The 14,361-nt window shown below is 48.4% G+C and overlaps 1 protein-coding gene across 1 annotated transcript in view; it reads left to right on the top strand.

The window, feature by feature from the left end:
- DGKB (diacylglycerol kinase beta) overlaps positions 1–14,361 on the top strand; it is a 511,490-nt gene that overhangs the window by 348,071 nt on the left and 149,058 nt on the right. Inside the window, exon 20 of the mRNA XM_088453127.1 lies at positions 4,667–4,862. Coding sequence (XP_088309253.1) covers positions 4,667–4,862 — 196 coding nt within the window. The remainder of the gene's footprint in view (positions 1–4,666; positions 4,863–14,361) is intronic.

Raw genomic sequence — 14,361 nt, 5'->3', positions numbered from 1 at the left:
TGCAGGGAGTGAAAAAAGCTGACTCGAGGTGGCTTGGGGGCTGCAGATTCCACCACCAAAGTGGAGACAAATGCTAGAGGTCCTTACTGGCCTTCTAGTGTCTGTCTCCTCCTTGGTGGCGGACATTTTTAGCAGATTCCATGCGTACTAGCGGTCACAAGGACTCTGCTGAAAACAGGCATCCAAAAATGGCTGCCGCCTAGGAGGAGACAGATGCTAGAGGTCCTACTGGACCTCTAGTGTCTGTTAGGCCAGCGCAATGCACACAGTGTTCCCGGGAGAAGATGCTGAAAGCTGCATCTTCTCCCGTGAAATCCCCTGGCAACGAGCATAAACCCCCTGGCAACGAGCATGAAACCCCATGGCAATGAGCATGTAACCCCTGGCAACGAGCATGAAACCCCTGGCAACGAGCATGAAACCCCTGGCAATGAGCATAACTCCCCTGGCATCGAGCATGTAACCCCTGGCAATGAGCATAAACCCCATGGCAACAAGCATAAAACCCCATGGCAACGAGCATGTAACCCCATGGCAACAAGCAGGTAATTTTAAAGTAATTAGAAGCCTTACTGTGGGCTATAAAATGGTGACGGGCAAATATGTAAGTGGCACTTTGGTAATAGGCAATACAGTGTGTGGCATAATGTGTAATGGGCATTATGGGGTGTGGAATAATGTAAGTCACTATACCAGGGACGTCTGACTAGTGCACTGCCTTATGGAGGAGCAAGGACAAAATCCAGGTACGGGAAGGGACAGGGCGCAAAATTACTGCCTTGCTCCGGGTGACAGATATCCTAGTTTCGGCCCTGGTGAACCATACCATATTTATACATATTTATCACTGTTCATCCTTACACGATTACTTATGACAGTAAGGAACTGAACTGCTTTGGCACTTTACGCAAAACACGGCATTAATATGCATCATCTATTCAACTGATCCATATGTTTAATTTATGTTTCTGGTCTGGAATAGCAAAGTATGGTGCCGATCGTTGCTTTCAACTGTTGTCAACAATACTAATGTATTGGGAGATTGAGGAAGTAACCGTCTTTCCTCGTTGTACGGAACATTCTGTTGGTCATTTCCTTAAATGCATTTCTCTAACTATCAGAATTCTTCCTGGCACTTTGATTACTATGATCTCCAGTCTATATATAACCCGGCACTTGTTCAGGTGTGTGGCCTTTCATTATATATCGAGTTAGCTGCTGGTATTTAAAGGACCACTCTGCTACAAAGCTGATATTTACAGATAAGAATCAGATGTGAAATATATAGTTTAGCATTACCCTGATATCACATTGCAGCCCAGTCCAAATGTAAAATGTTACCTCTATGTCAGGAATCTGAAGCTATTCCCAAATATTCAGTGTACTTATGGAATCTGAGCATCTCATACAGGTTCAAAATGCTGAGGAAGCAGCCACTTGAGCAAGTGTGTCATCACTATTGCCTGTGAATGGGATGTAGCCAGCAACTCAACAGTCAGGATGCCGACACTCACTATACCGACAGCAGCATCCCAACTGTTGGAATACAGACAGATAGCGGAGGACTAGGGGGAGGGTTAGGGTTAGGCGGCACTAGGGAAAGGGTTAGGGTTAGGCTGCAGAAAGGGAGGGTTAGGGTTGGGCTGCAGAAGGGGAGGGTTAGAGTTAGGGTGCGGGACGGTTAGGGTTAGGCCTCACTGGGGGGAGGGTTAGGCCGCTCTAGGGGGAGGGTTAGGCCGCACTAGGGGGAGAGTTAGAGATAGGCTGCGGGACAGGAGGGTTAGGGTTGGGCCATGGCGGGTTAGGGTAAGGCCGCAGGACGGGAGGGTTAGGGTTGGGCTGTGGGGGGGTTAGGGTTAGGCTGCAGGATGGGAGGGTTAGGGTTGGGTTGCGGGGGGTTAGGGTAAGGCTGCAGGAAGGGAGGGTTAGGGTTGGGCTGTGGAGGGTTAGGGTTAGGCTGCAGGACGGGAGGGTTAGGGTTGGGCTGTGGAGGGTTAGGGTTAGGCTGCAGGACGGGAGGGTTAGGGTTGGGCTGTGGGGGGTTAGGGTTAGGCTGCAGGACGGGAGGGTTAGGGTTGGGTTGCGGGGGGTTTAGGGTTAGGCTGCAGGAAGGGAGGGTTAGGGTTGGGCTGTGGGGGGTTAGGGTTAGGCTGCAGGATGGGAGGGTTAGGGTTGGGCTGTGGGGGGTTAGGGTTAGGCTGCAGGATGGGAGGGTTAGGGTTGGGTTGCAGAAGGGGAGGGTTAGAGTTAGGCTGCGGGACGGTTAGGGTTGGGCCTCACTGGGGGGAGGGTTAGGTCACACTAGGGGGAGAGTTAGAGATAGGCTGCGGGACAGGAGGGTTAGGGTTGGGCTGTGGGCGGGTTAGGGTAAGGCCGCAGGACGGGAGGGTTAGGGTTGGGCTGTGGGGGGGTTAGGGTTAGGCTACAGGACTGGAGGGTTTGGGTTGGGTTGCGGGGGGTTAGGGTTAGGCTGCAGGAAGGGAGGGTTAGGGTTGGGCTGTGGGGGGTTAGGGTTAGGCTGCAGGACGGGAGGGTTAGGGTTGGGCTGTGGAGGGTTAGGGTTAGGCTGCAGGATGGGAGGGTTAGGGTTGGGTTGCGGGGGGTTTAGGGTTAGGCTGCAGGAAGGGAGGGTTAGGGTTGGGCTGTGGGGGGTTAGGGTTAGGCTGCAGGACGGGAGGGTTAGGGTTGGGCTGTGGGGGGTTAGGGTTAGGCTGCAGGACAGGATGGTTAGGGTTGGGTTGTGGGAGGGTTAGGGTTAGGCTGCAGGACGGGAGGGTTAGGGTTGGGCTGTGGGGGGTTAGGCTGCAGGATGGGAGGGTTAGGGTTGGGCTGTGGGGGGTTAGGGTTAGACTGCAGGACGGAAGGGTTAGGGTTGGGCTACGGGGGTTAGGGTTAGGCTGCAGGACGGGAGGGTTAGGGTTGGGCTGTGGGGGGGTTAGGCGTTCTCTCCTCTCCAAGCTTTTCCTACGCAGTGAACGGGACCCAGGTCCCATCGACCTGAGTTACCCGTTCACACTCCACCGTGAGCCGGGTTGAGCCTTGTTCAATATATATATATATATATATATTATATTTGTATGAATAAATGACCCAGCTACAATAACCCACAATTTTAATGTGTTCAATTATATATCTTGGCTGGGGTGCTACCAATCACTCTATTACTATAATCACAGAGAGAAAAGAAGAAAAAGAGAGTGTATAATATGGTGCACTTTTTAAGTTGGTCTCTATATTTCAACAAACTTACTGTTAAAAATATTATACTTTATTTATTATCTTTAAAATATATGAATTCTCCAGATTCCCATTATATGGGTGAAATATTAAAATCAACAAATATCATAAACAATAAAGAAATAAGTATGTGAAAAAATCATCCGACAAATGAGTGACAGGTAATCAGCGTTTGGGGGAGGTAACGGGGGGGTGGTCAGAAAAACGCAGGTGTGTCTGAGAGTTTGAACGCCGTTTCATGGGCGTGCATTAATTAGCCATTGTGATTGCCTTTGCAGCATGAGAGCTCTATGTGTGTCTGGGGCATACTTGCCAACAATCTGGCTGCCAGATCGGCAGAACAGGGGGCGTGGCCGGCAAAAGGGGGTGGTCCAAACAAGCTGAGGTCGGTTTGCGGGCGTGACAGGGGGGGGCCACGCAATCGCGTCATTTTAGCCCCCCCCCCCTACACAATGCAGAAAATAAGGCATTGCGAAGCAGGGGGCGGGGCCAAAATGACGCGAATCGGGTCAGCGCCCCCCCCGCTGCGGGGGTTTATCAAGTAATGGGGAGGGGGTTTCGGGGGATTGGCGGCAGGCGTTAGGCTTGCCTGCCTTTCCGGGGGCGCGGGAGCTGCACCCGTTTATCGGGAGGGTAGGCAACCCTGGTCTGGGGAGCTGCAGTGTTTGCGGCTGGTCAGACTTGCCTTCCATGCTGCGTGACCAGCCGATGTGCATCGATGTTACCAATGTGTGCGCAGCAGCGTGACATCGGACGGATATGATAAAGTAGCAGCTGTACACCAGGGGAAGGGCTGATACTAACATTAGTATTTAACTAAATTTGACACTTATGTAAATCTCAGACGCTTGCAGATTTGCGCATACACAGCAGCCACACTGCGCATGGTACAATTCTGTTTCTGGAGGTGTCTGTTACAATGCCCCAAAGCCGTGTCATGATCAAAAAGCTGCTGGCGTTTGGGGGAAACGAAAGGGAGCGTTCCAGAAACGGGGGCGTTTTGGCTCAGTTGTTTCTGAGAGCACCGAAGCCAGCTTCGCTGGCCCGTGCATCGTGATTTGGGTAGCCTGAGAGTTACCTAGATGTCCGATGTTCACACAGTTGATCCAATGCTGCATCTGCATCTTTGGACGCAGCAGAGGATCAGGGAAGCCGGAAATTGGGGTCTTTTTTCTCAAGACGCCTCCTGTTGCTTTTCCATATTTTGCTGTTCCGTAAATCTCTGAATTGGGCCTTTGGAAAAAGATGCTAAAACCGTCGCAGCAGCTCGCGACTCTGTATCAGTCCGCGTGCGTGTGCCCATTTAAGCGTCAGCAGCACAGCCTCCATGTTATTGCTGCGTGGTAACCTATGTTTAACACAATGATTTGTGCAGCTTAGTGACCATGAAAAGACTGTGTGAGAGATAACGGCTTTTTCCCTCTTACAGTGTGACGGCATTCAGATGGACCTGGGGAACATCTCTCTTGAAGGGATCGGTGTTCTCAATATCCCCAGCATGCATGGCGGATCAAATCTCTGGGGGGAGACGAAAAAGAGGAGAAGCAATCGTAGAACTGAGAAGAAGACCGTAGACAAGCGGAGCACAGTCACTGACGTCAAAGAGCTGAAGTTTGCAGTACAAGGTGCAGTTAGGTCCTCACTATCTCATCTCATATGTAACCGGCCATGCGATCTAGGAGAAACAAATGTCATCTGATATCAATGTGATAACCAGAAGAAACAAGGGGCCTATTTATCACCGAATATTTGCGGCTGTTCGCTTCCGGAGATACCCGCATATATTAAGGATACATGAAGGAGGAACCACAGCAGATAGCTCCAATATCTGCGGCGGTCCCTTCATTTCCGTCAGCACCTGCAGCCCCCATTTCTATGGGGACTGTGAAGCTGTCAGATTTCCGAAGCAGCCCGGAGTTTGGCGCTGGCCGCTCACAGTATCTTCATATATAACGTTAGCCAGCGTAGCCTATGTGCTACATTTCACAAAAATTACCAGAGGGTTCTTCCGGAACCCTCCCCGGCAATGGCCGCCACACAAGCATGGTCAGTAGACTGAACATTGCACAGGAATCCCGAAAGAGGAGCGAAATGACCGCTGAAGCAGTCATGGCACAAGCTCTTTTTGGTACCATTGTCCTTGCATGTTTATATTAATTACTACATTCTGGTGGTATATATATATATATATATATATATATATATATATACAGTCAGGTCCATAAATATTGGGACATTTACAGAATTTTCAGATTTTGGCCTCTATTCACCACCACAATGGTTTTGAAATGAAACAAACAAGATGTGCTTTAACTGCAGACTTTCAGATTTAATTTGAGGGTAATTACATCCAAATCAGGTGAACGGTGTAGGAATTACAACAGTTTCAATATGTGCCTCCCGCTTTTTAAGGGGCCAAAAGTAATGGGACTATCAACTCAAAAGCTATTTCATGGACAGGTGTGGGCTATTCCCTCGTTATTTCATTATCAATTAAGCAGGTAAAAGGTCTGGAGTTGATTCTAGGTGTGACATTTGCATTTGGAATCAGTTGCTGTCAACTTTCAATATGAGATCCAAAGAGCTGTCACTATCAGTGAAGCAAGCCATCATTAGACTGAAAAATCAAAGCAAACCCATCAGAGAGAGAGCAAAAACATTAGGCGTGGCCAAATCAACTGTTTGGAACATTCTTAAAAAGAAAGAATGCATCGGAGAGCTCAGCAACACCAAAAGACCCGGAAGACCACGGAAAACAACTGTGGTGGATGACAAAAGAATTATTTCCCTGGTGAAGAAAAACCCCTTCACAACAGTTGGCCAAATCAAGAACACTCTCCAGGAGGTAGATGTATATGTGTCAAAGTCAACAATCAAGAGAAGACTTCACAAGAGTGAATATAGAGGGTTCACCACAAGATGCAAACCATTGGTGAGCCACAAAAACAGGAAGACCAGATTAGAGTTTGACAAACAACATCTAAAATAGCCATTACAGTTCTGGAACAACATCCTATTGACAGATGAGACAAAGATCAACTTGTACCAGAGTGATGGGAAGAGAAGAGAAGGAAAGGAACTACTCATGATCCAAAACATACCACCTCATCAGTGAAGCATGGTGGTGGTAGTGTCATGGTGTGGGCATGTATGGCTGCCAATGGAACTGGTTCCCTTGTATTTATTGATGATGTGACTGCTGACAAAAGCAGCAGAATGAATTCTGAAGTGTTTCGGGCAATATTATATGCTCATATTCAGTCAAATGCTTCAGATCTCATTGGACAGCGCTTCACAGTGCAGATGGACAATGACCCGAAGCATACTGCAAAAGCAACCAAAGAGTTTAGTAAGGCTAAAAAGTGGAATGTTATGCAATGGCCAAGTCAATCCCCTGACCTGAATCCGATTGAGCATGCATTTCACTTGATGAAGACAAAACTGAAGGGAAAATGCCCCAAGAACAAGCAGGAACTGAAGACATTTGCAGTAGAGGCCTGGCAGAGCATCACCAGGGATGAAACCCAGCGTCTGGTGATGTCTATGCGTTCCAGACTTCAGGCTGTAATTGTCTGCAAAGGATTTTCAACAAAGTATTAAAAAGTGAAAGTTAGATTTAGGATTGTTTAGTTTGTCCCATTACTTTTGGCCCCTTAAAAAGTGGGAGACACATATAGAAACCGTTGTAATTCCTACACCGTTCACCTGATTTGGATGTAATTACCCTCAAATTAAATCTGAAAGTCTGCAGTAAAATCACATCTTGTTTGTTTAATTTCAAAGCCATTGTGGTGGTGAATAGAGGCCAAAATATGAATATTCTGTCATTGTCCCAATATTTATGGACCTGACTGTAATATATATATATATATATATATATATATAAAGATATATATATATATATAGTAGGGATGTGCAGGCTCGGATAGGTTCGAGTTTGCACGTTGAGTTCGGATTTTTCCCTCCAAAAAGAAAAATCCGAACTCAACGTGCAAACTCGAACCTATCCGAGCCTGCACATCCCTAATATATAGATATATTTCATATGGTCACATATAGCAGTGATAAGAAATTACAATTGTCGGGTCTCTAACCCAATTATTGATAAATATGCCCCTAAATCCACTAATAATTGTTAACATACAGATACGGGATCTATTATTCATCATTCACTATACATGATGATTTGCTGATATGGGATGTTGAATCATTTGGACCTCCAGGCACTAAATTCTATTACCATTTATCCATATTTCCTCCTGAATAAACTGTGTAGCTTTGCTCCTCGCAGTGACCGTAGGAGTGGCTTCATACAGAGTTGGGCGTACGCATGTACTGTATGTAATATACACAAATATGTATTGTGCACACCCACTACCAAAGTGGCTACAGAAATTGGTTACCTCTGATACTAACACTTGACGAGGTCCTGTAGGACCGTGGAGGGAATGGTCAGAGACAAAGGGGTAAACAGTTAAGAGTGGAAAAGTGGGCTAGGAGAAAAGTTGCCCATAGCAACCAATCAGCATCTACCTATCATTTTATGTGATGTATGTAATAAATGTTCCTCAAAGCTGATTGGTTGCTATTTGCAACTTTTCCACTGGTCCACTTCTCCAAACTTTTCACTTCTTGTTAGCTCAACCCCAGAATATCACTTACCGGGGCCTGGGGGCTGTTGCAAATACACACAATGATGACGGACGCCAGCGCTAGTTGCTCTACTCTGATTGGCTGATCCACCACTGTAGCTGTCTTTAAGAATTAATTTTTTTGCTACTTAAATTCATACATGAGCAGGAGGATTATGCCGTATGTATTATTAAGGTTTTTTTTATTTAAGTGTAACCTTATAGCAAATGTGTTTTTCGCTGTCAAAACAAATGTAAAATACTTTCTTGTGCTTCTAACATGCCTGTATGTAAATGTATCTGGGTGTAAGTATATCTGATGTATTCATGGTGCATATGGTTCTGGTGCAGATCTGGGCGCATCTTTGTCATTTTAGTGTAATTACACTACTTTCACCTGCATGTTTTTCAGCTATTATTGGACACATACTGTATGCAGCAAACTCGGCATAAGCTCCTCAGTGATCACATCTGTGTATCTGACATACCCTTCATCATTACCTAGTGTAGCAGTGCTCCTCACAGTGACTGGAGAAGAGGCAATATGTGATATCTGTGTATGCCATCTCCTTCCCCATTACCTAGTGTAGCAGTGCTCCTCACAGTGACAGGAGAAGAGGCAATATGTGATATCTGTGTATGCCATCTCCCCATTACCTAGTGTAGCAGTGCTCCTCACAGTGACTGGAGAAGAGGCAATATGTGATATCTGTATGTATGCCATCTCCTTCCCCATTACCTAGTGTAGCAGTGCTCCTCACAGTGACTGAAGACGGGGCATTATGTGATATCTGTGTGTATGCCATCTCCTTCCCCATTACCTAGTGTAGCAGTGCTCCTCATAGTGACTGGAGAAGAGGCAATATGTGATATCTGTATGTATGCCATCTCCTTCCCCATTACCTAGTGTAGCAGTACTCCTCACAGTGACTGAAGAGGGGGCACTATGTGATATCTGTGTATGCCATCTCCTTCCCCATTACCTAGTGTAGCAGTGCTCCTCACAGTGACTGAAGAGGGGGCACTATGTGATATCTGTGTGTATGCCATCTCCTTCCCCATTACCTAATGTAGCAGTGCTCCTCACAGTGACTGAACGAGGGGGCACTGTGTGATATCTGTGTGTATACCATCTCCTTCACCATTACCTAGTTTAGCAGTGCTCCTCACAGTGACTGAAGAGGGGGCACTATGTGATATCTGTGTGTATGCCATCTCCTTCCCCCGCCCGCAGCCGCCTCCCCCATAGGTTTCTATGGGGGATGCGATGCTGCCAAATGTATCAATATCGCATTCCCGATATTGGCCCCAGCAGCTAACGCTATCTGAAGATATAGCTTTAGTCGCTGTAGTCTATGGGGACTTACCACATTCCAGCCGGCGGAGGGATCTCCCTGATCCCTCCGCCGGCAATGGGCGCCGCTCATGTGCAGTCCGCGGGACTGCACATGCGCAGCAGTCCCGCATGCACTCCGGCATCATCGCAGGGACGGACTCCTTTCAGAGCTTATCTCCCTGCATGTGCCGGTACATACATTCAGCCGCTATGATCGCATTTTTTGCAATGCGAACATGGGCGGTACTGGATGCCCTGATCGCATTGCAAAATGCGATCATTAATAAATGGGCCCCTTTGTATCTAAAACAATCCTTGTTGCACTGCAAGGGGTGCAAATACATTTATTTGTTGCATGATGCAGGGTAAATATGGGCTGCTTTTGCATGTTAGAAATGCTGCAGATGTTACATTGCAAGTTAGATTAGAGCTAGGACACACCCCTCCCGAATCTAAACCTCTGCACATTTTAAATCTCCCCCTCCTGCAGACATACAGTATATTGACCCCAGCCATACTCATTCAACGGGTTGGGTATGAAATCCCAGCTGTCTGGATGCCGCTGGTCAGAATACCAAAAGCGGCATCCCAACAGCCAGAATCCTGAGACCCATAGGAACTAGCAGTAAGTGTTTTCCTAACCCCTAGCCTAGCCCTCTCTCCCCTGTGCCTAACCCTAATTCCCCTCCCCTGTGCCTAAACCTAACCTTCCCCCCAGTGCCGAAACCTAACCTCCCCCTCCTCGCACCCTACTCCTAACACTCCCTCCCCGGTGCTTAACCCTAACTTTGCACCCCAACCTTCCCCTAACACCCCACTACTTACCTTTGGGATGCCGATGGTTGGGATACTGGTTCCGGGATCCTGACCAATCCCCATTCTTGTGTGTATATAAATGTATGCTTGTAAATATACAGTATACAGTGGCGGGCTGGGCCGGGGGGCAGGGTGCCATCTGCCTCCCGGGCCGGTACGATTTTACTGTTATAGGGCTGCCAGTTGTGTTAGGCACCCGGGAGCAGTGGCGGATCCAGGGGGAGACGTATCTGCACTTTTTTTAATCCTAAACAGAGAGCAGCGTCAGCGGGACACTAAAGTGGCCTGCAGTGGCATTTACATATGTTACTAATAATGAGTCTGGCTGACTCATACGCTGCTGCTGGCTGCTGGCTGTAACTAAGCAGCAGGAGGAGGCGGTCCGGATGTAGCATAGGAAGGTGACTCCTCCTGCTTCCTCCCCTCCGCTTAAGCTCCACCTCCCTGATGCAGCTAATTGCCGGGGCTCCGACGTCACAGTCTAGTGACCGGCCCCAGCGTGAAAAGGTACAGAGGGGCCATGAGATAATCAGGACCTCAGCGCAGCATCCCGAAGCCAGAATTGACTGCTTCGGCAGCACCTCTGTAACCATGGTTACCTTGGAGGAGCAGGTGGAGGTGAGGGTAAAAGTAACTGGGCACAAGCAGCAACATGCAGCATTGCCCGCTCCGCACATCAATTGCAGCAGTACCACTGGGCCTGGCACCTACTACACTCCCCACCCATGAGACAGAAGAACTAGAAGAGAGGACCCTGAGCAACACTGCCTGCATCATCAGTGACAGTCAGCTATGTGTGGTAAGTGACAGTGTATTTTTACCTATCTACCTACCTCTTCCCCCCCCCCATGGATTAAGCACACATATGTTGAGTGCACCCCTGCTGCTAGCCATTTGACTGTGTGTGCAAAATATATATATATAGATACATTTTGTGATAAATGATATGGGGGTCGAGATGGTTTCCCTGTTACCCATAATCTAACACTGCAGCCCTTTCACTTTCCTGCATCACCTCTGCCTGTCTGCTGCTCTCTCACTACCGTTCCATCCCTTCCCTCTACAAATCACCTTGACACTCTTGTCCCACCTGCCCCCTCGTCTTCTTCCTTCCCTCACTCTCCTCTCCATCCTTCTGTCAGTGTTCCTCCTTTTTCGGTCTCCTCAATTATCCCCTTCTTACCTCCTCCTTTCCCGTCAATCCTATCTCTTCCCTGCCATATTTATTCCCCTACATATCCACCTTCCTACCTTATACATTTTCCATCTCCCCTCTACAAATCCCTTTCCTCCACCCCACACATGCTCCCACCTCCCAACTACAAATCCACCCTCTTCCCCCCTACACATCCTCTCCCATACACATCTACCCTCCTCCTCCCATACACATCCTCTCCCATACACATCTACCCTCCTCCTCCCATACACATCTACCCTCCTCCTCCCATACACATCTACCCGCCTCCTCCCATACACATCCACCCTTGCCCCCTACACATCCTCTCCCATACACATCTTCCCTCCTCCCATACACATCCACCCTCCTCCTCCCATACACATCCTCTCCCATACACATCTACCCTCCTCCTCCCATACACATCTACCCTCCTCCTCCCATACACATCTACCCTCCTCCTCCCATACACATCCACCCTTGCCCCTTCACATCCTCTCCCATACACATCTACCCTCCTCCTCCCATACACATCCACCCTTGACTCCTACACATCCTCTCCCATACACATCTACCCTCCTCCTCCCATACACATCCACCCTTGCCCACTACACATCCTCACTTGCTCCTACACATCTTCCCTCTTCCCCCCTACATATCTGGTATGCAGTCGGGAAGCCGGCAGACGTAATCCCGACGGCCGGCTTCCCGACTGCTTTATCCCAGTGAGGGTTAAATGACAGGCGTCTAAATCTAGACGCCTGTCAATTTACCTGACGCCGGGAGACCGGCACCCGGCATTCCGATTGAAGTGATGCCAGGCACCTAGTGGGGAGAGCCGCTTTGGGGGGCGGGTTAGGTTTAGGGCTCTCGGGGGGGACTTAGGGTTAGGCACCTCCGGGGGGAACTTAGGGTTAGGTGGCGGGAAAGGGGGGGTTAGGTTTAGGCACTGGGGGAAAGGTTAGGATTAGGCACCCCTAAGGAGGGTTAGGGGGGGAATTAGGTTAGTGAATACTTACCTTAGGGACGATCAGGATTTTCATCCATGTCGGCCAGCCGCTGTCGGGATTCTAACCATACTGATACCACATATCTACCCTCTCCCTGCACATTAACTCTCCTCCCGCAATACATTCTCTCCATACACATCTACCCTCCTACACAACTACTCTCCCTACACATCTACACACACATCTACCCTCCTCCCCTGTACACATCTACTGTCCTACCCCCTACACATCTTCCCTCCCCACCTAGGCATCTAGAGGGAGACACTCATTGGTCTGGATAATTGCATTATTCTTTTTTTTTTATAAATAGAAAGCCTGGGCCACTTGCATGTGTTGCCCCCCAGGCTGAAAGTTGCCAGCCAGCCCCTGACAGTATATATATATATAAATACAGTGTTCTCCCCAGAAATTTTTTCCAGCCGGATGGCATCCAAAAGTAGCCAGGTGGGGGTCTTCACAATTATGCGTGTGTCGGGAAAAGGGGTGTCTCCCTTACCAATCCAGCCCGATAGGTCTCAGGCTGCTCCCCCACTGGCTCTCAGTCAAAAGTGCCCATTATGCAGTGCCCCCTGTATTTGTGCCCGTTATACAGTGCCCCCTGTAGTTTTCCCCTTTATGCATTGCCCCCTGTAGTTTAGTTTTGCCCTTATCCAGTGCCCCCTGGCTGAAGTAGTGCCCCTATGTAGTGCCCGCAGACTGGTCCCTTATGTAGTGCCCCCATGCTTAAATAGTGCCCCCAGACTGGCTCGTTATGCAGTGCCCCCAGGCTGGCCCCTTATGCAGTGTCCCCAGACTGGCCCCTTTATGCAGTGCCCCCAGGCTGGCCCCTTTATGCAGTGCCCCCAGGCTGGCCCCTTTATGCAGTGCCCCCAGGTTTAAAGTGTCCCTTATGCAGTGCCCTCAGGATGGTCCCTTATGCAGTGCCCACAGACTGGTCCTGGTCCCAGTCCCAGACCAGCACTTACCTTTACTTGCTGGCCGCTCCTGCTCCCGCTGCCTCGAGCTGAATGGATCTAACCAGATCCAGCAGGCGTGCGGGGCAGGCTCCTCATGTCGCGTGTGACGTCGTGACGTCACCCACGCAGTGCATCACTAGGAACGTTGGCCTCTGAAGTGATTGGAGGCTTCTTTAGCCTCCGGTCACTTCAGAGGCCAGCGTTCCACAGTGAGGGTCAGCGGAGGTCGACAAGGGAAAGAGCCGGGCGGCAGGCTGTTTCTGCCGGGCGATGCACCCGCAGAAAACAGCCTGGGAAGAACACTGAAATATATATACTGTACATAAAGATAGATAGATCTGTGAAACAACTTGACTTCATATGATTTGTATTATCATGAACCATTTCAATGAATGCCTTAGTGTTTATGATTTTTTTCCCCCTGCAAATCATGTTATTTGTGCTCTTCAGTGAGGTCCAAGGGTCAACAGAGAATTATCTGTTCATTGTTCTACAGAAACTAAATCGCCTGATTAGAGGTTGTGTGATCTCTTTCTATGGACAATAACACTCAGCAATTGGGAAATGTTATCATTGTATCCAATAACATGGAGAGTAAAATGTAACATCTGATTGCCTCTTGGAAAGACAGAACAGTCGGAATCAGCCAAAGATTTCTATTTCAGTCTGGTCTCTCCGCTGCCTCCCCAAAACAGCCAAGGTTATTGTGAAACAATTTAATGGAATACTCTTCTTCATCTATAGAGCACGCGCTATGCTGATCTTTATACACGTAGCCCCATAAAGACAGGCATGTATTTATTACAAATAATATATATCATATTTTTATTGATTTCTCACTTATTTCCATTCGCACCAAACGAGAACAAAATGTTCAGAATGATATGACAATTAACACATTGCTAATGTACTGGAGACAATTATAGGAAATGTTCATTGAAGACCTTGCCATACTGTAATATAATTTAAGGTATAGTGTTGTACTATGGGCCTGATTCAGAGCCGCTCGCAAAAAGCGCGCGCTCTCTCTGAATCAGGCGGACGCTTTTTTTTTTTTTACCCGGCCTCCTGGCCGCTCGCTAAGCTATGGGTGCCCACCCACAGCTTTTGCGAGCGGCCAGGTGATGGTCACGATGGTCGCGACCATCGGGCTTGCGACAAGACCCTTGTGGTAGGGTCTCGTTCCCGCAAGCCCCAGTGA

The sequence above is a fragment of the Taudactylus pleione genome, unplaced genomic scaffold (genome assembly GCF_031769625.1).
Source record: "Taudactylus pleione unplaced genomic scaffold, aTauple2 ptg000571l, whole genome shotgun sequence".
Taxonomy (NCBI): Eukaryota; Metazoa; Chordata; class Amphibia; order Anura; family Myobatrachidae; genus Taudactylus; species Taudactylus pleione.
This window is presented reverse-complemented; position numbering and strand designations above follow the sequence as displayed.